General features: G+C 43.5%; 4 protein-coding genes and 1 long non-coding RNA gene across 6 annotated transcripts; 4 read left to right on the top strand and 1 right to left on the bottom strand.

Annotated features, from left to right (window-relative positions):
- Nucleotides 1–284: 284 nt before the first annotated feature.
- Nucleotides 285–9047, bottom strand: LOC148003104 (uncharacterized). Of its 2 annotated transcripts, none has more exons than XR_015631308.1 (2): nucleotides 8609–9047; nucleotides 285–1121 (listed from the first exon to the last, which is right to left on the bottom strand). It is a non-coding gene; the product is annotated as an uncharacterized LOC148003104 (long non-coding RNA). The 2 variants fall into 2 exon arrangements; XR_015631309.1 differs by lacking the exon at nucleotides 285–1121 and adding an exon at nucleotides 4806–5972 and having other exon boundaries at nucleotides 8609–9038.
- Krtap4-7l2 (keratin associated protein 4-7 like 2) lies at nucleotides 2934–3978 on the top strand. Its single transcript, XM_087574807.1, has one exon. The coding sequence runs from the start codon at nucleotides 2978–2980 to the stop codon at nucleotides 3545–3547; it is 570 nt and encodes a 189-aa protein (XP_087430933.1). The 5' UTR covers nucleotides 2934–2977; the 3' UTR covers nucleotides 3548–3978.
- Nucleotides 9048–10779: 1732 nt separating the features above from the next.
- Nucleotides 10780–11586, top strand: Krtap2-4l2 (keratin associated protein 2-4 like 2). The gene has a single exon (XM_087575126.1). The coding sequence runs from the start codon at nucleotides 10837–10839 to the stop codon at nucleotides 11227–11229; it is 393 nt and encodes a 130-aa protein (XP_087431252.1). The 5' UTR covers nucleotides 10780–10836; the 3' UTR covers nucleotides 11230–11586.
- Nucleotides 11587–17152: 5566 nt separating this feature from the next.
- Krtap2-4 (keratin associated protein 2-4) lies at nucleotides 17153–17626 on the top strand. Its single transcript, NM_001408644.1, has one exon. It carries the CDS (start codon nucleotides 17184–17186, stop codon nucleotides 17574–17576), a length of 393 nt encoding a protein of 130 aa, NP_001395573.1. The 5' UTR covers nucleotides 17153–17183; the 3' UTR covers nucleotides 17577–17626.
- Nucleotides 17627–22943: 5317 nt separating this feature from the next.
- Nucleotides 22944–23722, top strand: Krtap2-1 (keratin associated protein 2-1). Its single transcript, XM_087575125.1, has one exon. It carries the CDS (start codon nucleotides 23019–23021, stop codon nucleotides 23409–23411), a length of 393 nt encoding a protein of 130 aa, XP_087431251.1. The 5' UTR covers nucleotides 22944–23018; the 3' UTR covers nucleotides 23412–23722.
- Nucleotides 23723–25814: the final 2092 nt, after the last annotated feature.

The raw sequence follows: 25814 nt of genomic DNA, 5'->3' as shown, positions 1-25814 counted from the left end.
ATTACAAAGTTTATATAAATAACATTTATTCCTTTCTAGGAAAATCTCTCCCTCTCCCTCTCTCTCTCCCTCTCCCTCTCCCTCCCCCTCTCTCTCTCCTTCCTTCCTTCCCTCCCTCCCTCCCTCTTCCTCCCCCACACAGTCTTTAGAATTTAAAACAACACAAGAGTCTGTGACCAACAGTAAATTCCTCTTCCTGAGTCACTGCTAATCTCATTCAGGATCCATTGGTATGTACTGCAGCCTTATTAAGGCCACCCATACACACAGTAAGCACACATCACTCACTCACACACCTGGGCTTTGCCCACAGTTTAATCTCATCATTAATACAAATGCTTTGGATTTTCCCCCCACTCTTTGGACCAGTTTTCCCCAATTCCTCTCTTGGACCTTCCAGGATGGAGTCTTTGTCCAGGGTTCTGTAGTGTGTGAAATTCAAGCAAAGTCAAAGGGTGTTCAGAAATATTCTGGGCTAATTGATAGTTTTCCTAGCAGTAAGAGTGAAACTGGGAAGTCTGGGGCAAAAACAAAAAATATGGATGTTATGGTTTGGTAAGTGCCTCCCCTCCTACCCCCACTCCCATGGCTGTAGACATGTTAGTTGAGCAGTGCACTCTCAGTGCACATTCATGGATGTCTGCAAACAAGTCTTCCACTGCAAATCAAGGCTTCTGCAGCTTTCTACCCATAGCCTTTATCTGGTGAGACACCACTCTCAGTGCCGCATAAGCAATATGAATATTTGGCTAATGGATTAGATAAATAAATGGTGACTTTCGAACTATTTCCTGTCTTTTCTCCAATACATACAATGGCCCATCTTGCGTTTCCATCTACTCCACAAACCACTATCATGAAGTAGAATGTGCTGAGTTAGAAGTTAGGGTCATGACATGTGAAGAGGGACGTTTAGCAGAACAGACACCGTGCAGGAGCAAACATCTCTGCTGAGTCTTGATGGGCGAACAGCATTCCAAGAAGATGAAACACCTCCAGCAAAGGCTGCAAGCTTAATTCTTCACACTCCCTCTGCTACTCAGAGGCAGGTTCAGCTCGCGTTGTGTTTCCTCTTGGCCAGATGTTTCGGTTTTAGCCTCTCTGTGCTTCTTTAGTCCGCTCTATCAAAAGAAGAATGAATAGCACATCAGAGAACTATGTTAAAAACAAAAGAAATACAATACAATCACACAGTGCCTGATGCATAGTGACACTTTACAAACTATATCCCCTACACACAGCACACACAGTGTCAAATGTGTAGCAACATTTTACAAACTACACCCCCACCAAAGGTACATGGAACACATTCATATACTGCACATTTTGATTTTAATTATTTCATTAAAGTCATTGGAATTTTTTATCTTGTGCCAAATGGTTCCCTCTGACTGTGTCTTTTCCAACCACTCACAGAAAAGAGTGAGGGTTACCTGCTCTATGCCTAGAATAGCCAGCAGAAACTCCTGCACATATATTGCCAAAGTTAGGAGATCTCTCACTGTCTCTCTCTGTCTCTGTCTCTGTTACTGTCTCTCTCCCCCCTCTCCCTCCCTCTTTCTATCTCTTCCCCTCCCTCCCTCTGCCCCTCCCTCTTTCACACACACACACACACACACACACACACACACACAGAGCAGTCTCTGACCAAAAGTAAACGCCCCTTCATGAGTCATTGCTTATCTTATTCAAGATTCTTTGCATTACAGCCTTACTGTATGAAATATATTATTATTACTATATATGTTATTACACATTGTATTTTGTATATAATAATGCCTTTATGTCTTTCTGGAGAACAATTAAGAGTGGTGAAATTTTATTCATCTTTTAACTGTGAAACTGCACAGTACATTTTTTTCACTCAGCAAGGCATTCAAAAAACATACAGAGTAGGTACTATATTAGCATTTTATCACATTTATCTACCTTTCTACCTATTTATTTATTCATTTATTTATTGTGTGTATGTGTGTGGGTACATACACCATGTGGATCCCGGGGTTGGAATTCAGGTCATCAAACTTGGCAGCAAATGCCTTTACCTGCTGTTTAATATATATATCTCCCAGTCAAAGGTACAAGGAACACATTCATATACTGCATATTTATTTTGATTTTGTTTCATTAAAGTCATTAGAATCCTTTATCTTGTGCCAAATGGCTCCCTTTGCCTGTGTCTTATCGGAGGAGACTTGGAGTGCCTTCTCTGTGTGTTTTTTGAATGCCTTAGTGAGCAAAAAATCTACTATGCAGTTTCATGATTAAACAATGAATGATAAGATCTCCCCACTCTTATTCATTCTTCAGAAAGACATACAAAAATAATAATTGAGTTTCTATTATTTCTAAGTGGTTGCACCACTGCCAAGCTCTTTGACTTAAGATAGTGGAGTGAGAGCTGACAATTTAGAATGTTCTCAGGCCTGCTCATCTCCCAGATCCTCTACTGGACGCACAAAGTCACCATCGTCCTCATGAGAGATGGACAGCCTCCTGCTAAACAGTCTTTCCTTTTAACTCCTTCCCGAATCTCGCCTGGAATGAACATTCCTTGACAGCAAAAGGCATACTGGATTTTGTGAAAGATTATTTCTATGATTTGCAAGGAATGGTGTTCAGATGGGAGAGAATGTCATATTTGGAAAACAAAATGCCAGAGAGTCATGGGACAAGTTACTCGTAACAAGTGACCCACTATGGAAAAAAATGCAAGCAGTGTTTTAGTTGCAAATACAGGACTATCAGGAAAAGAAAATGTCATGCTTTCTTTCTATTGGAGTATTTAACTAGAAACATTACAATTATGTAATTAAATGATTAAGTTTTCCAAGAAGGTAAATACTAACAAGGAAATAATGACGTAGTCATATGAGGTGCTCAGTGGGGTATAAAAGGGGGTGTGGGGCAAGGAGACTTCCAAACCCAATACCTTCACTCTCTCATAAATCCACCCAGAACCTCCACCTCTGACACCATGGTCAACTCTTGTTGCGGCTCTGTCTGCTCTGAGGAGGGATGCGGCCAAGGCTGCTGCCAGCCCAGCTGCTGTCAGACCACCTGCTGTAGGACCACCTGCTGCAGGCCCAGCTGCTGTGTGTCCAGCTGCTGCAGGCCCAGCTGCTGTGTGTCCAGCTGTTGCAGGCCCAGCTGCTGTGTGTCCAGCTGTTGCAGGCCCCAGTGTTGTCAGTCTGTGTGCTGCCAGCCTACATGCTGCCGCCCCAGCTGCTGCCGCCCCAGCTGCTGTGTGTCCAGCTGCTGCAGGCCCAGCTGCTGTGTGTCCAGCTGTTGCAGGCCCCAGTGTTGTCAGTCTGTGTGCTGCCAGCCCACCTGCTGCCGCCCCAGCTGTTGTCGCCCCAGCTGCTGCATCTCCAGCTGCTGTCAACCCTCCTGTGGTGGTTCCAGCTGCTGCCGCCCCTGCTGTCGTCCTTGCTGCTGTCTGAGACCAGTCTGTGGTCAGGTCGGCTGCCAAAGCACTTGCTACCGCCCCACCTGTGTCATCTCCACCTGCCCCCGCCCCATGTGCTGTGCCACCCCCTGCTGCTGAGTTCCCTGCTGTAGACTCATCTCCTCTTACAAATGTGTACCATTCTAGCGTGTGAAGCTACAGATCACATGGAATGTGTTCTACATCATTTAGCAGGATGGATCATAAAGTTCCAGTGAGCCCACCATCCTCCCCAAAGTCAGTCAACACCCCCTGGCTCACTTTACATTCTCTTGTTTGCTACCATGTCTTTCTAATATTGGTACTGTGCTGAAATTAATCTCTAAGTTATGACCTAAGAATTTACCCCAAATCACCAAATTGATTGGCCTTGTAGCTCTAAATTATTCTTCCTAGTAAATCAGACATTTTCTACAGCCCTTATTGACTTTATAACCCCAGACCTTAGGGTTTGGGTATACTCTGTATTTTTTTCCCTGAAATGAATTCCTTGTATTCTGTTGCTTCTATTCCTTCTAATAAATTTTATTAATATAAAAATTTATTGGTACTGTTCTCTGTGTTGTCCATAACCATTGAACTCAACAATAGAAGACTTAGGGCTCACTGGTTAAGAGCAGTCACTGCTCTTGCGAAGAACCTGAGTTGTTTTTCCAACATCAACGTTAAGTGATATAAACTCACTGGCAGCCCTGGACCCAGAGGACTGACTGCCCTCCTTTTGCTTCCATAGGCAACTTTATTCATGTGCACATACACTCCCTTCATGCATACACATGGATACACACATACATATGCCTCAAAATAAATTAAAATTAATCTTTAAAATGTAATTGAGGGGACTGGAGAAATAGCTCAGTGATTAAGAGCATATACTGCTCTTCAGAGGACCTGGGTGTGGTTCCCAGCATACACATTGGATGGTTTACAACTACATGAAATTCTATCTCCAGAGGATCTGATGCCTCTGTCCACAATGATACTCACATGCACGTATCCACACAGAGATACATATAATTAAAACTAAGGTAAATCTTTACAAAATAAATTGACTTACATTTCATGTAAATACAATGGAAATTAAGCTACATTTTAAAAGTTAAATGCTGTGTGAGATATACACATGAAAACGTGTTTTTGTATGCGTGTGCCTATAGGTGTGTCGTAATATTCAAATTTAGGAAAAATTCAACTCAGATCTTTGTTCTTAATTAAAATACTTATGCCTTTAGTATATTCTACCCTTAACCAATCAGCTCAATTTTGTACAAGAATGTAAAAGCAAATTTCTGAGGGGAATAAAGTACATGCCAGTGAAATCAAGAAAAATCTTCTTTTAAAAATGTAATGAACCAGGTGTGGTAGTGAATGCCTTTAATTCCATTGTTCAGAAAAGCTGAGGCAGGAGAATCATAAGGTGAAGGCAACTGGGCTTCATAATGAATATTAGGCCAGACAGCGTGAGACATCAGGGCTATGTCTCAATTAATTAATAGAGTAGTTAATATAAAAATAACATCTTTGACTTATTTCAATTAATGAGGCAGCATTTCAGAATTTATAGTCACAAAGTGAGTTGTTTTACTCGCATTTTGAATTGCGCATTTTGTTGTGTTTTCATGTGCACATGACTCGTCTGCATAGTGCGGAGTACTTCAGAGCATGGTCTTTTAGGGTCTCCGTAGCTCAAGGATTTCCATTCTTTATATTTTAACAGATATGCACCCTGCGGGACTGGAACTCTTAAATTCCTTTTCTCTTTTTGAAGAGTTTAAGGAGTTGAGGTCATAGTAGCCAGGTGTGGTGGGGGTGCACATCCATTTCAACCATTTCTAACAGCTCTTTGAGACGTGAAGCTCATCAGTGAGTTAGCCCAGTGTGATGGTTTGAAAACGACCCCCATAGGCTCATAGAAAGTGGCACTATTAGGAGGTGTGGACTTGTTGGAGGAAGTGTGTCAGTAGGGGTGAGCTTTGAGGTTTCAGAAGCTCAAGCCAAACCCAATGGCTTTCTTTGTTCCCACTGCCAGCCCATGCAGAAGTAAAACTCTTGGTTTCTTCTCCAGCACCATGTCTCCCTGAAGGCTGCCATGCTTCTGGCCATGTCAACAATGGACTAAACCTCTGGACTGTAAGCCAGTCCCAATTAAGTATTTTCTTTTATAAGAGTTGTCATGGTCATGGTGTCTCTTCACAGCAAGGAAACCCTCACTAAAACACCCCGTGGTGCAGTTTTTATTCTCATGGTTCAGTTACCCTTTAATAGCACTGCAGCTGGAGACCAAGTCCTAACACGGGAGCCTTTAAAAGATGGCAATTCTTTCACACATGGGTCCTCCAGAGACACTCATCCAAACCATTAGTCAGCTGGATGCTTGGCCTTTCGTCTCCTCATGGGTTTTCCTGGACTTCCTTGTAGGCTGCTGAAGTTGCTCCAGAAAGAAGAATGAAACGTCAACACCTGAGGCTCAGGTCCCAAAACGGATACGGCATCAGTTCCACCATGTTCTTCTGGTCCCAGTAAACTGTTAAAAGCACAGCAGATGTGACACCTCTGGCCAACTAGCACTCAGGCAGACAGAATCTGTGACAAGCTAATGCTAGTCTTTCAGGTCTCTTCCTTGCTGTCTTGCTTAGAGAAACTCTTCATCTGGGTGAGTGGGAGCCTTATGATTGGAAAATTGTTCATAAAGGAGAGACTGCAGGCGTCAGGCGCTTTTCACATTTAATAAGTGAAATGAGGACGGTGGGAGCTCCAGATTGCCTGTGGATCGGAGCACCTAACCAGCTGCTCCTGGCAGGTAGAAACTTCTTGATTGTTAGACTCTGGACCACCCCACTGAGGATGTGACAAGACGCAAAATCGTCATGGATAAACAAAAATTGCACTGCTGCCTCGATCACAGCGAGAGAATCTACTGAACTGAGATGAACTGAAACTGTACACATGACCCTCAACAAAGCTCATGGGCTATTTTGGGTTAGTAGGACCCTTTGCTCTCAAAAAAGAATCCTTTCAATAAGGAGTGCCGGGCCATGGCATACGATGCCGCCATTTTTCACTGCCACCTGTATGACCTGCATGGCTTTGAGGAAAAAGTTATGTCCATCACTGTAACACCAAACACTAAAGAGAGGGAACATTCTACAACTCAGACATAATTGAAATCACCAGTTCATTGGTTAATAAAACTAAAACAATCAGCTGGGTGGCAGTGGCGGCGGTGCATGCCTTTAATACCAGCATTTGTAAGGCAGAGGCAGATGGATCTTTCTGAGTTTGAGGCCAGCCTGGTCTTCAGAGTGAGTTCTGGGACACACAGGGCTACACAGAGAAACCCTGTCTCAAAAACCAGAAAGCAAAAATAAAACCAGTAAGGACATTCCTAGAGTCAAGGAATATGAAACTTCCTGTAGGTGAAAAAAACTGTATTTATCATTATTAAATTATGATAAATAATGATACCTTGGGTGGAGAAATAGACGACCTACAGTATTTCTTACAACAGTTTTCAGTTTCCACGAGTTCTCTGACCTGAGACAAATCAATGTCTTAGCTTTGGACCCTGACATAAATAATCACCTGAAGTTAGATTTGAAACCCACATTGGATTTTAGGTCTCAGTGTAAAAACAAGGCTGACTTTCTTCCCATTAACTTTCTCCAAAGAACAAGACTTCTCTTGATCAGTGGACTTAATGTTCCTAGTTCCCCCATCTGTGTCAGGGGATTCTCATCAAAGTCTCAGCTTTTAATGGGCCTGAAGTAACATCAAATGACTTCTGTAAGAAGATGGTAAAATCCCGGCTCTGAGAGGATGCCTCATACCTGCAAGTGGTAGCACCTACTCACACCAGCTCATACCCACTCACACCAGCTCATACCCGCTCACACCAGCTCACACCAGCTCACACCTGCTCATACCCGCTCACAGCAGCTCACACCAGCTCACACCTGCTCACACCAGCTCACACCAGCTCACACCCGCTCACACCAGCTCACACCAGCTCACACCAGCTCACACCAGCTCACCAGTTGGTCTCCAGTTGTTTATGAACCCCACAGAATAGCAGCCGATTTTCTTTTTCACTCTGCCATTTGGATTTTCTTTTCTTTCCGTTCAAAAATTTATTAATTTAAAAGTTATATACTGGATTTCTTCAACTCGGCTGTCAAACAGAGATTATTAACCCATCTCACAATTCTCCTGGGTCTCTTTTCCCAGAAGAAAATATTACCTGTCGGTCATTAGAACCACTTTTATTTAATTTAAGGAATGAAATAGAATTTCAAATGAATTGTTTAATTAAGAAAATAACTGCTTCTGGGGTTAAGGAGAAAGCTCAGTGCTTGAAATACAAGGACCTGAGTTCACTCTCCAGAACCCATGGAGAAAAAGCTCAGCATACTGGTACCCACTTGCAATCCCAGCACCAGGGAGAGAAGGGAGGATCCCTGATACACACTGGCCAGTCATCCTATCCAGTTTGGTAAGTTCTAGGCGCACACACACACACACACACACACACACACACACACACACACGTACGCTCAGAAAAGTATCTAGTATCTATTTTTATAAAACTGGGTTCTGTCCAACATTTTAGGCTCTGTTCTGTCTTTTGGATCACAAATAAACTAACAGGGGATAGAAAATGTGAGCTTCTAAATCAGGCTGTTTGATAACTGATGGCTCTAGACTATTTGGAAGGGGAGGAAGAGAGAGGAATACAAGTTATTTATATGAACACAGGCTATAATCTGACTCTCTAAAAGGCATTGTGTGAGCATCCCAGCAGAGATTACTTAACTCCATCAGGTTATCCTTCATTATCTCTACTCTCTTTCTTCTCCCAACCAAACAAAGACCTAATATGTATCTGTGGGCTCCTCTCTGCTAGCAGGAGTAGAGCTGGAACCTAAATCACAGGACAACTCATTAGATTTTTAACTTCAAATACGCAACAAATACTTTTAAAATGTAAATGTGGGTCATCTACACTCAGATACAATTATTATACAATTATTCGTTGTTTATCCTATATTTGAATGTGTCCAGAAAGTAAATCATTTCTGAAACAGGACTCCCTTAATTCCTAAAGAAGTCCCACACTAACCCGCGACCAGAAGCCATGCCCAGTTTTAGATCAGCCACACTGACCTGCAGACAGGTAGCCAGGAAATAGACACCGATTACTGTACTTGCCGAGAGTTCGAAGGTGCTCCTTACAGACCACACGTGAATGCAGCCAGCTCCATCGTGGTCAGAATAAACTAACTCAGTACGCCAGCCAGTGTGCAAAAACAGGAAGGTGGTTTTCCACAAAGACAAGAAAAAGATAAGCAATGTCTAAGAATATGTGCCCGATTGTATTTTGAGTTCTGATAAGTTTTGTAACCACAAGTTAATAAATTTGGAGACAGGTAGATAAAACGTAGTGTATACGGACAGTGTAAAGTCAACTTATTAGCATTAAGTTGGGGGAGAGTCCATTGTTTGTAAACGTCTTTGTTTAAGCATAAACTTACCAGTGATACCCAGCAGACTTCGTATCTAGACTCTATTGGTAAACAGCTATGTGATCTCAGGAAAATTAATTAGCCTGAGTAAGCTTCAGGTTGCTCTTCTCTAGGGTGGTAGTTAATCAGTTATTAAAACATCTGTTAAACAGTCCATGGAGCAGATACTATTCGTTAAACAGTAACCTAAAGTTCTCATGTGGTAGGCAGGAAAATGGTCCCTGAAACCTAACACCTGTGAGTGGAGTCCGCTCAAGAGGGTAACCATGGCAAGCTGTTCTTAGAAGCTTTTAATAACAACATGTTATCAAGGAAACTGGGATTCCCTTCAATATTAGGATGTGAATCACCCGTTCAAATGACTAAGACCAACAAAATGTCCCACAGAGGCTGGTTGTAAATAAAAAGGTAATTAGTGGACAAACTGGGAAACTGTTTTCCTTCTTCCAAACCATAAAGCAGTATAAAGGAACCAAGGGGAAAAATCTTCGCAGAGATAATGGATTTGATAAAACTCATAGCTGCATTTCCAGGATATCATTCACATGCAATAGAGCTGACGTCCTCGTGATGTTAACCAAAATCCTTACCATTAAAACCTGAGGGGAATCTTTTCAGGAGAAATTGCATCCGAAGAGCATTGGAGTCAGATTGTCTTTATTTTTAACATTTATCATGCGTTTGTGTGCTCGTGTGTGGGGATGGATGCGTTTACACTCAGGGAGACAGACAAAGGTGCCAACAATATGTTGTCCTTTGATGACCTTCAGTGAGACTCTTCTGGGCTTGGTCCTCAGCCACACGTTACCTGTTTTTGCAGTCAAAAGTTTCCCTGCTCCACTGACGCCATCAGTTAGCAATCCTAAGAGAACATAGAAGGAAACTTCCTACCCGCTTGGATAAAATCATGGTTTACAGAGCATAGGCCTTAGGGAAGATACAGTTTACTGATAAGTAAGGGGACTCAGGACTCAGACCTCACACTGCGACCTTGCTGTGTGACCTCCATAAACCCTAAAACTTCAGCCACAGGAGGGAAGGGATGGGCCCAGAGACTCTCCACAATCCTTTCCCAGAGTCAACAGATGCTGTGACTAATCCTAAATAAATTCCGAAGATAAAAATCTCGAGGAATCCCTGAAGCAGGTTTTAGGATCAAGGTGGAAGTTGAGTTCAGGTTCCGAGGACAAGAAGGGCATTCCAGGTCAATAAGAAAACAAGAGCCAGGACTGGAAAGCCCTGATACTCAGCAGGAGAGAGTGATCGAGCCAGTGGGACAGCCTACAAATGCCCATGTGGTCCTTCATCACGTGGGAAACCACACTCCTGCCAGAGATGCATCCTGAGAGTTCTCTGGGAAGCAGATGACGATGGTCTGGCTTACAGGGGTGCCATTAATCTGCTGCTGTCACACCCATGTGTACTAATGAAGTAAGTCACTGCTTGGGTGGCAAGCCAGAGAGCCTTTGAAGGCAAAATGATGACATCAGAGTTGAGGAGAGAGTGGTTAGATTATATCTGGTTTAGAAAACAAATTCGTTCCTCCTTGATGACTTAGAAATATTTCAAACTCGTCATAATTGAATCCAGTGTTTAGATTCAGTAAGAATAAACCACAAAAGAAAATAAAGGGATATTTGTGATGTGTATGCATGATACGTAGAGGGGGGGAGGGGTAGAGACAAAAATTCCATTAGTCAATGCTAACTCTTCTCTTAATTAGCCAGAGGATTTACAAGAATGATCATGTGCCTAGGGGTCATCAGCACTGTCCAGGTATATAAAGGGACCCGACCCAGAGGAGACATCACACCTGAGAACCCCCAACCACTCTTCACCTCTCAGCCTCACTCCAGCCCAGACACCACCATGACCGGCTCCTGCTGTGGATCCTTCTCCTCCCAGAGCTGTGGAGGTTGCTGCCAGCCCTGCTGCTGCAGGGACCCCTGCTGCTGCCGCCCAGTGTCCTGCCAGACCACTGTGTGTCGCCCTGTGACCTGTGTGCCCCACTACACTAGGCCCATCTGTGAGCCCTGCCGCCGCCCCATCTGCTGTGACCCCTGCAGCCTGCAGCAGGGCTGCTGTCGCCCCATCACCTGCTGCCCCAGCTCTTGCACAGCTGTGGTCTGCAGGCCCTGCTGCTGGGCCTCCACCTGCTGCCAGCCCATCTCAGTGCAGGCTCCCTGCTGCAGGCCCCCCTGCTGCCAGCCTGCTCCCTGTCGCACCACCTGCAGGACCTCCCCCTGCAACACCTGCTGCTGAGCTCCTGGCACCCCCACGAAGGACATGCCTTCCCCTACACACCTGTTCACCTGGGCCTTTAATGGAATTGAAAGAAAATATCTTTCCCCCAAAGGTGACAACAACTTACCATCCAACAGCCTGGATCCCATGTGAAATGAGGAGATGGCATCCCAAGCCTATTCCAAATTCCCAGACATCTGTATCAGCAGACATCATTTGTTGTGGATGGTAAATCACCTTCAGAAGTCCCCAGAACGCACTGGACAAGTCCATTTTGAGCCCTTGTGATTCGGGCAGATCAAATCCTCACCAATATCTCGGCCATGTGTTGCTCATTGTTTCAATAAAATGATTCTCCTGGCATAGCAAATACCACACTCCTGCTTCATTCATTAGTATGTGTTATTAGTGTGTGCACAGGAACAGGAGTCTAGACTCTGCCCAAGGAAAGCAGGTTCATTTGTCTCAATATTCTTTCATCTGCTTAGCTGTGATTCATTTCTAAGAGTCACCTCAGTCTCTCCAGAAGACACGTCCTAAACTTCATACCACATATGCGCATGTGTACAGCTACTTGAGTGAAATCAGGTTACATTTAGATGCCCGGATGTACTCTTGTAGCATCCTGGGCTGCCCCACTCCCTAATAAAACCCTACAGTAAGATTATCTATTTCTCTGCATCTGGGAAAAAGATTGCCAATTATCAGCTTTGTCTGTACAGAGGGAGGTCCATGCTTACTACAAGGTCAGTGCTCGTCCCCCACTTATTAAATGAAATTAAATCGCAAAGGAACTGCCTTTACAGGAATAAAAACAAGAGATATTTACTTAGAGCAAAAGCAGACAAAACAAAACAAACAACAGACAACAAAACCTTTCATTGTATTTAACTTAAAGTCTCTACCTTCTAGTTTCTGTTGTAATTTCCTTCACTGTGTCCAAAAGCAACTTGGAAAGGAAAGGGTTGGGTTCATTGTTCAGATTAATCACCAACAAGAGGAGCCAAGGGCAGATGCTCTGGGCAAGATCTAAAGCAGAGGCCATGGAGGAATGTTGCTTACTGCTGGCTCCCTCTGGTCTGCAGCTAGCTTTCTTGGATAGTCCGGGCCCACCTACCTAGGGATGGCACTGGTAAATGGGAAACGGAGCACTACTCAATATAGATCTCTGGAAAAGTTGAGCGATGACTAAGGGTTCACACACTAAGTGTTCAGTGCCATCATACTGTGTCAGAGCATCTCTATGCCAAACAAACTTAAAACAAAATGCTCTCCAGTTCAAATGAAGTCACTGAGAGTCAGAGAGAATTCAGGAGAAATTGTGTGCATACATTTCAATATTTTTTTCTGAGATACCTCACATGCCCCAGCAGAAATACATTTTCTAATTAATGCCAATATACCTTGGTATCAGATTAATATGGTCTCTGAATGAGGGGAATCTTTAAAGCTTGTTATAGCTTTTAAATCAATAGAAACAAGCTCTAGACTTTAGGATATTTCCAAGGAGGGTTTAATAACCAGAGTAATAGCAATATGTACTATGTGTATCTGAAAGCCTTTCTCTTCTAATTGCCCATTCAAGGGAAATTAAAATCTAAAAGCAACAGAAGATTGCAAAAAATTAGTTTAATTTTCCTGACTTTAGGCAGATAAATATTTAAACTTAAGAAAGATTAGCTAGATATATGGTCAGTAGATTATTTATATGTAATCTTATAATCTGTGTTATATACATGTACATCACACACACACACACACACACACACACACACACACACACACTTACATATACATGCTACAGAAACAAATTCGCAAAGTTCCCTGACCATTGCTTTTCTGTATTTTGCAATTGGACTATTTTCTCTTTTTTTTAAATTATATGCATGCTGGTTAATCATACTCATTTGTTTGTGTGGATAAATCAGCCCAAGAAGAACTCCAAACATAAATGGTGCCATTTGATACATGAGGAAACCGTGGCTGGAAAGATGTCATTTGCCTGAGTTCCCTCTTCCCTCAACCCTCCCATTCTCATTTCTTGCTCCTGTGACTGGAGAATATTTTAAAGATTGCTACTCAGAATGGATTCCCTATGCTCTAAGATCAAGACTCGACAAATGGGACCTCATAAAACTGCAAAGCTTCTGTAAGGCAAAGGACACTGTCATTAGGGCAAAATAGCAACCAACAGATTGGGAAAAGGTCTTTACCAATCCTACATTGGATAGAGGGCTAATGTCCAATAGATATACAAAGAACTTAATAAGTTAGACTCCAGAGGGCCAAATAAACCCTATTAAAAATGGGCTACAGAGCTAAACAAAAAAATCTCAACTGAGGAATATCAAATGGCTAAGAAGTACCTAAAGAATTGTTCAACATTCTTAGTCATCAGGGAAATGCAAATCAAAACAACCCTGAGATTCTACCTCACACCAGTCAGAATGGCTAAGATCAAAAACTCAGGTGACAACAGATGCTGGCGAAGAGGTAGAGAAAGAGGAACACTCCTCCATTGTTGGTGGAATTGCAAGCTGGTACAACCATTCTGGAAATCAGTCTGGAGGTTCCTAGGAAAATTGGACATAGTACTACCCAAGCACCCAGCTATACCACTCCTGGGCATATACCCAAAAGATCCTCCAATGTATAACAATGACACATGCTCCACTATGTTCATAGCAGCCTTATTTATAATAGCCAAAGGATGGAAAGAACCCAGATGTCCCTCAACAGAGGAATGGATACAGAAAATGTGGTACATTTACACAATGGAGTACTACTCAGCTATCAAAAACAATGACTTCATGAAATTCATGGGCAAATGGATGGAACTACAAAATATCATCCTGAGTGAGGTAACCCAATCACAGAAAAACACACATGGTGTGCACTCACTGGTAAATGGATATTAGCCCAAAAGCTCGAATTACCCAAAATACAATCCACAGACCACATGAAATTCAAGAAGAAGGATGACCAAAGCACCAATATTTCAGTCCTTCTTAGAAGAGGGAACAAAAATATTCATAGGAGTACATATGGAGACAAAGTTTGGAGCAGAGACCGAAGGAAAGGCTATCTAGAGACTGCTCCAGCTGGGGATCCAGCCCATGTACATACAGCCACCAAACTCAGACAACATTGCTGATGCCAAGAAGTGCATTCTCAGAGGAGCCTGATATAGCTGTCTCCTGAGAGGTTTGGCCAGAGCATGACAAATACAGAGGCGGATGCTTGCAGCCAACCATTAAACTGAGAATGGGGTCCCCAATGAAGGAGTTAGAGAAAGGATTGAAGGAGTTGAAGGGATTTGCAACCCCATCAGTACAACAATACCAACCAACCAGGGCTCCCAGGGACTAAACCACCATTCAAAGAGTACACATGGACAGACCCATGGCTACAGCTGCAGCATATGTAGCAGAGGATGGCCTTGTTGGTCACCAGTGGGAGTAGAAACCCTTGGTCCTGCCAAGGCTTGACCTCCCAGTGTACGGGAATGTCAGGGCAGGGAGGTGGGAAGAGGTGGGTGGATGGGTAGGGGAATACCCTCATAGAAGGGGGAGGGGGATGGGATAGGGGGGTTATGGACAGGAAACCAGGAAAGGGGATAACATTTGAAAAGTAAATAAAAAAAAACACAATAAAAACAGAATGGATTCCCTATAAAAAGCATATTCTGTTTTCAGAAATTTAGACACCTCCTGACATCCAGAAACCCCCAAACTAGTCCCTGAGATGACACAATCATAAAAGCATCAAATGAGGCGACGGCCTACCAACAGTCACCATCATTATATTCTTTTCCAATCAAACCACAGAAGTCTCACAGTTAATTATCATTATCCTTAAAATGTACATGTTTCCACTGGTGATTATGCCCTTGCAGAATGCAGGAACTGGAATAATATGGCATTAAAAGCTCATGTCATAAAGTTTGGGGACACTCCCCTTGCAACAAGTCCATCCATGAATGTGTGTCAGCAAAGCGCAAGTGCAGCAGAAGAGCCAAGAGTTGTCATGGGGTCTGAAGGTGGTGGCATTCTGGTATCCTTGCAGGGAATTATGTCTGAATAAACTGAACTCCACTGTACACACAAGATCCAACATCAGTGTGGGCTGTGGAACAGACACAGGACCCACCTTCCACAGGAAATGATGTGGTGAACAGAAAGGGCAGTGTTACAATTTCATATCTCCTACCTAAAATTTGGGGTCTTGTATTAGCGACTCCTCGTTGTGACAGTATCCCTGACTATTTGAGGAAGTGGGGCTTTATCTTGAGGCACAATTTCAGGTTTCGGTGCATCACTGTGGGGAGTCAAGGTGGCCGGAAGTTGGAGCAGCTAGTTACAGCACATCTGTAGTAAAGAGCAGAGAGCACTGAGTTAATTCACTCACTGTGGAGCCCATCATTTACTCCAGAGCCATGAAGCATTGCAACCTGCATAGAGGGTCAGTCTACCCACAGTCAGGGCTGGAATTCCCACCTTAACTAACAGTTAAGAAAAACAACACCTAGACATAGCCACAGGCTGACATAATCTAGACAATTTCTCATTGTGACTCATTTTCGGGTTGATTCTCCATCATGACTAGTTGACAATCAAAACTAGCCATTACACACACTCAGAGGCAAACTTGATCCCAAGGTCTTCAGCAACCCTTGTTCAATGCTTACAGTAGCCTCCCAAACCTTGACTCGTCACCTTTATCCCCTTGTTGTCGTGGTGATACACAAAGTTCTTTATTCAGTGACTACCTCACTAAATCCTCTCCTCTTAATAACCTTATCTCATAGTTTAGAAGCCGTCACAATTCTCAGCCAACGACCCACAGTATTGACTGCAGAAAGATAATTGATTACTTCTCAAATATTTTCCATAGATTTTATTAATATTTTAATTTTGCGTATGGGTGCACACGCATGTCTATGTTTGGGGGTTTAGTTGTGTGGTTAAGGTGTATGTGTGGAGGTCAGAGGACAACTTGTAGGAGCTGTTTTCTCTTTCCACCACGTGGCACCTGGGGGTTGAACTCAGGTTGTCAGGCTTGGTGGCAGGAGCCGTCTCATCAGACCCACAGTAGATTTTTAAAGAATTTAACGCATTGTGCCTTTGTCTCACTTAGAGAGCAAGAACTATAATCATCAAAAACCAAATTCAGAAGACAGGCATGAGTAAAACCTTCATTTGGTTTGATCTTATTGACCTTTAAAAAGTTCTTCACTCTTAATGGCTTTTAGCTTTAGCTTGTCTCCCTACAAATCGTCACTACTTTGTGGTAAGAAATTTCAGGGCTTAGTTTTTCTTCTCTCTCCCCCTAATTGCCCTGTTCACAAACTAAATGTCTCCTGAGAGGTTTCCTGCTACAGGACAATTCCAGTCCTTTCTAAAATGCCACTCTGATGCTTTGGTGATGATATCTCCATGAACAAGGTAATAATCTATTTTCCAGAAGCCCTGGGCCATATTTTCCATAACACAATAGACACACACCTACTTTGATGAGCCATCTTGGCTCTTCGGGAATTGTTACAGTGTCTGAATGTCAATCTAAAGTCAGGCTGGTGACTCATGTGCGTTATAGTTTCATACCTCCTCAGAGACTGTGAACAAGGGGAAAGTGACATCATTGGTGTGTCCTCCAGACTTTCAATCAGTCACGTGGCCCAGCCTTGGAGGATTGACTGACAGGTGAGCAATAGTTCTGATGATACAAACCATCAGGAGTTCATTCCAAGGGAAATAGCAAAAGGCTAGAAAGAAAAGCATCCTTGCAGACACTGGAACTGTTGCCTGGCAACTAAACTAACTCTCTTTTCATTGGGTAACGACATGTCCAGGAAATGGCCTTTGGTCAGCACTGTCCAGGTATATAAAGGGACCCGACCCAGAGGAGACATCACACCTGAGAACTCCCAACCACTCTTCACCTCTCAGCCTCACTCCAGCCCAGACACCACCATGACCGGCTCCTGCTGTGGATCCTTCTCCTCCCAGAGCTGTGGAGGTTGCTGCCAGCCCTGCTGCTGCAGGGACCCCTGCTGCTGCCGCCCAGTGTCCTGCCAGACCACTGTGTGTCGCCCTGTGACCTGTGTGCCCCACTACACTAGGCCCATCTGTGAGCCCTGCCGCCGCCCCATCTGCTGTGACCCCTGCAGCCTGCAGCAGGGCTGCTGTCGCCCCATCACCTGCTGCCCCAGCTCTTGCACAGCTGTGGTCTGCAGACCCTGCTGCTGGGCCTCCACCTGCTGCCAGCCCATCTCAGTGCAGGCTCCCTGTTGCAGGCCCCCCTGCTGCCAGCCTGCTCCCTGTCGCACCACCTGCAGGACCTCCCCCTGCAACACCTGCTGCTGAGCCCTCTAATAGGCAACTTTTCCAGGTGATGGAGCAGAAGAGAGACACCACCTTTGCAACCCATCTGTTCTTCCACAAGTCACACAACTATAAAGACCTATCAAACTCCCCACACGTATATGCAGCTGGTCATCTGCATAGCTCTAGACATATCCTAGCTCCCACCAGCAGAATTCTCGAAGATCAATCCTATTGAGTCACTGTAATTTTTTTTTTAATTTCAAGGTTCACATAGGAACTATTTTCAGCATGGTGTTTTTCTGCTGTGGTTTTGCATGATAAAAAATAAAATTCTATTTCTGGCAAAGCACACATCCTTTTTGTGTTCTTTCTTGATGTTCAAAACCTCATTTATGTATAAATCGCCCTGTTTGGAATGGAAGGACTGGAAGGAAAATGTTCCTCCCAGCTATATTTTGACCTTTCCCCCAGCTTCCAAGAGCATTTGAGGTGCGTGGTCCATACTGGTGCAAAGAAATTCAAACATGTCAGATCATCTCACCAACGGACTTTCATCTTTAAAGGCACAAACTTTGGTGGTAATGGGACAAAATTAGTGAGGTAGATCTTTGATCTTGGATAGGACTTGGGATTGGTCCATACACACAAGAAAAGGAAGAGCGCCCGTGTTACAGCCCTGCTTGCTTCCCAACATAGAAAGCTATGCCATGATCATACCACCTAGCACCCAGAAAACCCTCTCTACTGAGTTCCTTTTATTTACTGAATCAGTCACTTATCTCCCCCAGCCAGCACCACCACAGCAGTTAGGTTTCCAAAGTGACTGCTGATGAGAGTAACAGAGTAACACAGCCTTTGTTAGAACCTCACACGCTGTGTCACTGGAAGGCTGTCGACATGGGCTCAGATGGGGTATATTAATTACTAATAGTGTAATCACATGGTTACATTAACCCTTTGTGGGACAGTTTCACTGCTGTCAGATAAGCCACTCCAGAAGGCTAACCACTGGGTTTTGGTTTATTTTTCTTCCTTCCTTCCTTCCTTCCTTCCTTCCTTCCTTCCTTCCTTCCTTCCTTTCTTTCTTTCTTTCGTTCTTCCTTTTGTCCTTCCTTCCTTTCTTTCTTCCTTCCTTCCTTCCTTCCTGTCTTTCTTTCTTCATTTCTTTCTTCCTTTCTTCAATTTTGCTTCCCCCCGCCCCTCCAAAAATGCCATCTACCAAACAGGCATAGTGGCACATGCCTTTATCGGCAACACTTGGGAAACAGAGGCAGGTGGATCTCTAGGAGTTCAGGGCCAGCCTGGTCTCCAAAGTGATTTCCAGGAGAGCCAGGGCTGTTACAAAAAGAAACCCTGTCTTGAAAAAAAAAAAACAAAAACAAATAAAAGAACAAACAAAAAAGGCACCTGCCACCTTATAGAAAAAGAACAGACACAAATTACAAAACAAGGACTTTTTTAAAAAAAGTGATGTAAAATTTTTGAGTCTTTGAAACCCAATATAAGCACATCTTTTGAAATGTGCAGCTTGTACCCTTAGTCATACGTATTGATTAATGAAAGAAGTCAAGTGAGGAAGCTTTGTGAGGGAAAGGTCTGGACTGGTTTCGGTAAAGACTGGATCTTGACTCATCTGCACAATATATGGCGCATAGAATATAATAAATCGTATTGAAAATAAATAGGCATTAAGTAGGTGAGAGGGGAGGGAGACACCTTCCTAGCCTGTTCTCCTCCCTTCTGATATGCGTATTCTTACTCAGGTTACGTGTATCTTATTCCTCTAGATGGCTCATCACATGAAGTGTCGCAACAAGAAGCAGAATGTACAGGGTGTTCTGAGGAACTTCTTTTTTTTTTTCTTTTTTTCTTTTCTTTTTTTTTTTTCTTTATTAACTTGCGTATTTCTTATTTACATTTCGATTGTTATTCCCTTTCCCGGTTTCCGGGCCAACATACCCATAACTCCCCTTCGATATGGGTGTTCCCCTCCCCATCCTTCCCCCATTACCGCCCTACCCCCAACAATCACGTTCACTGGGGGTTCAGTCTTGGCAGGACCCAGGGCTTCCCCTTCCCCTGGTGCTCTTACTAGGCTATTCATTGCTACCTATGGGGTCAGAGTCCAGGGTCAGTCCATGTATAGTCTTTGGGTAGTGGCTTAGTCCCTGGAAGCTCTGGTTGCTTGGCATTGTTGTACATATGGGGTCTCGAGCCCCTTCAAGCTCTTCCAGTCCTTTCTCTGATTCCTTCAACAGGGCTCCCGTTCTCAGTTCAGTGGTTTGCTGCTGGCATTCGCCTATGTATTTGCTGTATTCTTGCTGTGTCTCTCAGGAGCGATCTACATCCGGTTCCTATCGGCCTGCACTTCTTTGCTTCATCCATCTTATCTAGTTTGGTGGCTGTATATGTATGGGGCACATGTGGGGCAGGCTCTGAATGGGTGTTCCTTCTGCCTCTGTTCTACACTTTGCCTCCCTATTCCCTCCCAAGGGTATTCTTGTTCCCCTTTTAAAGAAGGAGTGAAGCATTCACTATTTTGGTCGTCCTTCTTGAGTTTCATGTGTTCTGTGCATCTAGGGTAATTCAAGCATTTGGGCTAATAGCCACTTCTCAGTGAGTGCATACCATGTGTGTTTTTCTGTGATTGAGGAACTTCTAAGAACCATTTGATAGCAATAAAATTTTAGTATGCATACAATGGGGTTTTTTTGTTGTTGTTATTGTTATTATTATTATTTTCATTATTATTATTACCATTATTATTGAGGACAATTATTTCCCAGCAGACCTTTGGTTTACTTGCACACCAGAAGAGGGCAGTAGATTCCATTACGATGGTTGTGAACCACCATGTGCTTGCTGGGAAATAAACTCAGGTGCTTTGGAAGAGCAGCCAATACTCTTTTTTTTTTTTTTATTAACTTGAGTATTTCTTATATACATTTCGAGTGTTATTCCCTTTCCCGGTTTCCGGGCAAACATCCCCCTCCCCCCTCCCCTTCCTTATGGGTGTTCCCCTCCCAACCCTCCCCCCATTGCTGCCCTCCCCCCCACAGTCTAGTTCACTGGGGGTTCAGTCTTAGCAGGACCCAGGGCTTCCCCTTCCACTGGTGCTCTTACCAGGATATTCATTGCTACCTATGAGGTCAGAGTCCAGGGTCAGTCCATGTGTAGTCTTTAGGTAGTGGCTTAGTCCCTGGAAGCTCTGGTTGCTTAACATTGTTGTACATATGGGGTCTCGAGCCCCTTCAAGCTCTTCCAGTTCTTTCTCTGATTCCTTCAACGGGGGTCCTATTCTCAGTTCAGTGGTTTGAGCAGCCAATACTCTTAACTTCTGGGCCATCTCTCCAGTCTCAGACCTTTGGTTTACAAGACCCATTTCTTTGTTTTGTTCTTGCAGTGCTGGGGTTGGAGCCTTACAAACATTAGGGGAAAACTGGAAGAATCTGAGGAGGAAGGCGACCCTGTAGGAGGACCAGGAGTCTCAATTTAACCTGGACCCTGAGATCTCTCAGACACTGGATCACCAACCAGCTAGCATACACTGGTTGATATGAGGTCTCCAACACATATACAGCAGAAGACTGCCGGGTCTGGACTCAGAGAAGACAGAGCACCTAACCCTCAAGAGAATGGAGTCCCTAGGGAATTTAGAGGTCTGGTGAAGGGGGGGGACATCCTCGTGGAGACAGGGGTCAGGGAGGAGGTATGGGATGTGCAACAGTAGGGGGATGGACCTGGGGGGGGATAAAATCTAAAGTATAAAATAAAATAAAAGCACAGAAAAAAGAGCTCTACCACTCTACATCCCTCTCTATAAGACAAGTCTCCTTCTATATATCTTTGCTCACGACTTAAAAAATAACCCCTGAACACTTCTGCTTCACTCCCCTCAGTACTTTTCTCCTTAGATTTATAGAAACGTTCTTTTTATCTTGCTGGGCTTTCTCAGAGAGATAACCGTCATGTTTTCTTCCACGTTATCATCACGGGAACTCGTTTGTTCCTGAGGTAACCCTGCACCTAGGACAGCTACTCTGACTGCTATCGAGCTGAGTGACCCTGTAAGCAACTGTGCAAGCGGCCGGACAGACGGGAAGGAGGGAACTGGAGCCTTGGAACACAGATCTAAACCAGAACTCACTGCAGAGAAAGGACAGACGCGAGAGCGATAAAATAATGACCTGTTTTGTAGAAGGCCTGAGAGTTGGACACAACCAAGCGTTGCAGATTCTGTGGGCGGGAATGAATTTCACGAGGTGTTGGAGATAAGAGATATACACGAGATAGGACCTAAGACCGCTTTGTAGTGAAACTAGCTAGGACTCTTCTACTAGGGGATGGAAGCCTCCCTGGGTGAGTTCAGGGTCTTTGACTTCCTCACCCTTTTGGTGGCTTTGTTCAGAGGGTCCCATGACCGTTTAATTATGCCCAGTTGTGATGCTCTGCTTGGAGGCATGTTTTAGAATCTTTAGAATTCCCAAATTATGTGGGACTCAATTCTTCTAGGTCCTGGGGATGTTTGCTAAGAGAGACTGTGTGTGTATGACTCTGAAAATGTCAGAAATAACTATCGCAAAAGTAAACACACCATTAAAATTCTTAAGGACAATGTTCCACAAGACCTGGTCACGTGGTCCTCATCATTAATTGTGCAGCTCGTTGGACTTACGAACAATATCATGGAGCATATTTGGGGGATGAGTATGGGCTGCAGCATTTGCTAATGTTTGACATTGAGAAGAACCACTTACCAAGTCTGATGTAGGAATTTATAAAGAATAAACTAATACGCTTATTTAGTTAGGGGTCGATGTTTGAAACCACCTTCAGCAAGACTAAATAGAGGTAGTGAACATTGGAATTCCCCTTGACTTAGAAAAGTAAGACCCTGAAAATCAGGGATTGTGTAATCAAGGCAACTGAATGGAAGGCCTACTAGGATGTGTCCCTGGAGCTCCCGACGGAGACAGAAATTTCTTATTAACCCATTTTGACAGACTCTTGGAACATTCTTGCTTTGTTTGGTCCAGAAAGTTGAACAGTGGAGAAGGAACTGCACTACTATTTGCTGAATTCACTTCCACCATGAGTAATGAACCCCAACGGCATGGGAGCTCTTTTGTGACATCGAAATGCCAACTGGCAAAACTATGAAGGTATTTGGCCACTTGGAAGTTGAAGCTATTAAGTTCATATTTGAACCATAAATAGCAAAATGTAATGAGCTGCCATTACGTAAGGGACACAAATAACCTTTTATGAGGTCTCGAGCACTTAAAACAAGTCCAGAGAACTTACTAATCCACCAATGCCCTTCTAGAAGGAACAAACCCAAAAACAAGGAAATTGTCCTCTGTCCTGGGGGTCATCAGCACTGTCCAGGTATATAAAGGGACCCGACCCAGAGGAGACATCACACCTGAGAACCCCCAACCACTCTTCACCTCTCAGCCTCACTCCAGCCCAGACACCACCATGACCGGCTCCTGCTGTGGATCCTTCTCCTCCCAGAGCTGTGGAGGTTGCTGCCAGCCCTGCTGCTGCAGGGACCCCTGCTGCTGCCGCCCAGTGTCCTGCCAGACCACTGTGTGTCGCCCTGTGACCTGTGTGCCCCACTACACTAGGCCCATCTGTGAGCCCTGCCGCCGCCCCATCTGCTGTGACCCCTGCAGCCTGCAGCAGGGCTGCTGTCGCCCCATCACCTGCTGCCCCAGCTCTTGCACAGCTGTGGTCTGCAGGCCCTGCTGCTGGGCCTCCACCTGCTGCCAGCCCATCTCAGTGCAGGCTCCCTGCTGCAGGCCCCCCTGCTGCCAGCCTGCTCCCTGTCGCACCACCTGCAGGACCTCCCCCTGCAACACCTGCTGCTGAGTCAATCAGCTTTACCAATAAAGATACCTGGGAGATGGCCAGGTTCGTCCAGCTGTCACTCAGGACATGATTAAATAATTTATATCTATATCTATATATCTTACCTTTGTGCTCAGAATATACATATACATATATATATATATACATATATATATATATATATGAAGAAGAGAAGTCTAATCTTCAACGTATTTCAACCTATACACAGAAGACACCTATTTGGGCCCCTTTCTGATAAAAAACATTGTTCCCTTTTTGGACTGTGATCTAGCTCTTCTGTGATATTGTCTGTTTTCTAATAAACATTCTCAGCATAGAAATCATGAGTGTTGTGATATTTTCCTTTGGTCTCAATCACCAAAGAGGTTCTTTTTCAGAACAAAGTTCAGACGACCTTAAATTGTTCTGAAAAGCAACTTAAGTCTGAGTTGTTCTCTCGGGCTCGCTGCAAATGGCACATGATGAGATTGGTGACAGTCGCCATCTGCTCATTACATAATCCAAATTCCATCCTCGCCAACCAACTGAGAACCTGCCTGCAGGGCCCAGCCTGACTAGACGCTGTGTCCAGGCAACATCTGCATGAACAGGCAACATCTGTATGCCCAGTCCGGTGGCTTGTCGCTTGAGCAGACGCCTGTTGGTACATCATTCAAGTCTGCCAAGCTGAGGTAGGTGAAACCCCGAGCTACATCTGCTGAATCTTCTCTGCTTTTGAAGAAGAGAAAGGGCTAATGGGTGGGAAATATATTGCTTATTAGTGGAGGTAAAAATAATTATAGTTATAGGTGTCAATAAATTACTCCCCAGGGAATAGAGAATTCCCAATTCAGCTTGAAGTCAATGCTTGAGCTCCGTGTGGTAAAAATGGAAGAAGGTTATTCCTCCTGTCCAAGTTGTTAAGTCTCCTTTGCTTGCTGCCAATGTGACTGCTGCTTTCAATAATGGATCTCCTTCTATGTGCTTCAGAGGAGACATTTAGAACGTTATTGACAGTGCCATCTCTTAGAAATATTATGTCTTCAGTGGCCTTCGAAGTCTGCTCAGAATTTGCACGACAATGACATTTTTCAAGTAAATTCATCTCTATTCATTGACATGCCTTTATTGTCCAATTTCTACAAATGAGGCCCTAAGCTCACCAAACTGAAGGATATACCGAGGATGAAGCAAGAGACCCTGCTTGGAAGAGTATATACTGTATGTATGTATATACATATATATATGCATATATAGAGATATTGTATGTATGGAGGTGATGTGTAGAAACTAAAAAAAAAAACTAAATAAGTTAAGCAACATAAATATAAAGAATTTAAAAATGCAGCAAAGCAAGGTGGTCTGGGCTTATAATCCCAGAATTTGGGAGATTGAGGCAGAAGAATCATGAAAACTTTTGAGGATAGCCTAGACTATATAGTGAGGTCCTGTAAGAGAGAGGAATGGAGGAGAGGAGAGGGAGATAAAGAGAAACCAGGCATGGTGGCTCACACTCTAATCGCAACATTATGAAAATGCAAGCGGGAGGATCAGGAGGTCGAAGTCAATGAAGGCTACATGGTTTGAGGTCTGCCTGGATATATGAGAGGGGACCTACCATCCTTCTGCTCCAGCTCTCAAAGGAGGGAGAGAAAGAGATGACTTAAATGGATGGAGATGATGAACCTACTAGGAAATACCACACAACTGCCTGCTATATATTCATATTATAAAAAGTAAAATGTAAGATATGAAGCCATTTTGTGGGAAGACTTTTTTAAACTATATTTGTTTATGCCTATTACAATATTATACAAAATCCAGTCATTGTTGATATTGTTCAATTCATTCTTTAGATTCTTTTAATTATGTAATTTTTAGGTCAGCACATGCTTTTACTATGAATTAATCCAGTATCTAAAAGCTATTACTGGGGGGAAAGGAGAGGGTAATAGAGTTTATATGTTATGAAAGCCAGAAAGGAAATTATTTAAATAGGGGAGGGAAGATCTAGGAAGATAGTAATTGGAGCAAATAAGTTATGATAATATCATTAATATTGAAAGTATAAGGATAGATATAGATATAGATATAGATATAGATATAGATATAGATATAGATATAGATATAGATATAGATATAGATATAGAGAGAGATCAATTTCATTATGTGCATACCAAAAATAAAAATAAAAAATCAAGTGTCTTAAGAAACTGTCACCATGCTGGAGAAAAAAACAAATCACTTCCAATTATCTTCTGATTTCAAAAACTTGACTATTTTTCAGTCTCACTGAACCTACAGCAATGTTTTGTACTGTTAAAGAATTCTATCTATCCATCCAGCCATCTACCTATCTATCTATCTCTATCTATCTATCTCTATCTATCTATCTATCCATCCATCCATCCATCCATCCATCTA

This window comes from Rattus norvegicus, chromosome 10 (genome assembly GCF_021556685.1).
Source record: "Rattus norvegicus strain SHRSP/BbbUtx chromosome 10, alternate assembly SHRSP_T2T, whole genome shotgun sequence".
Classification (NCBI taxonomy): domain Eukaryota; kingdom Metazoa; phylum Chordata; class Mammalia; order Rodentia; family Muridae; genus Rattus; species Rattus norvegicus.
The sequence above is the reverse complement of the archived record's forward strand: the minus strand, read 5'-3'. Positions and strand labels throughout refer to the sequence as shown.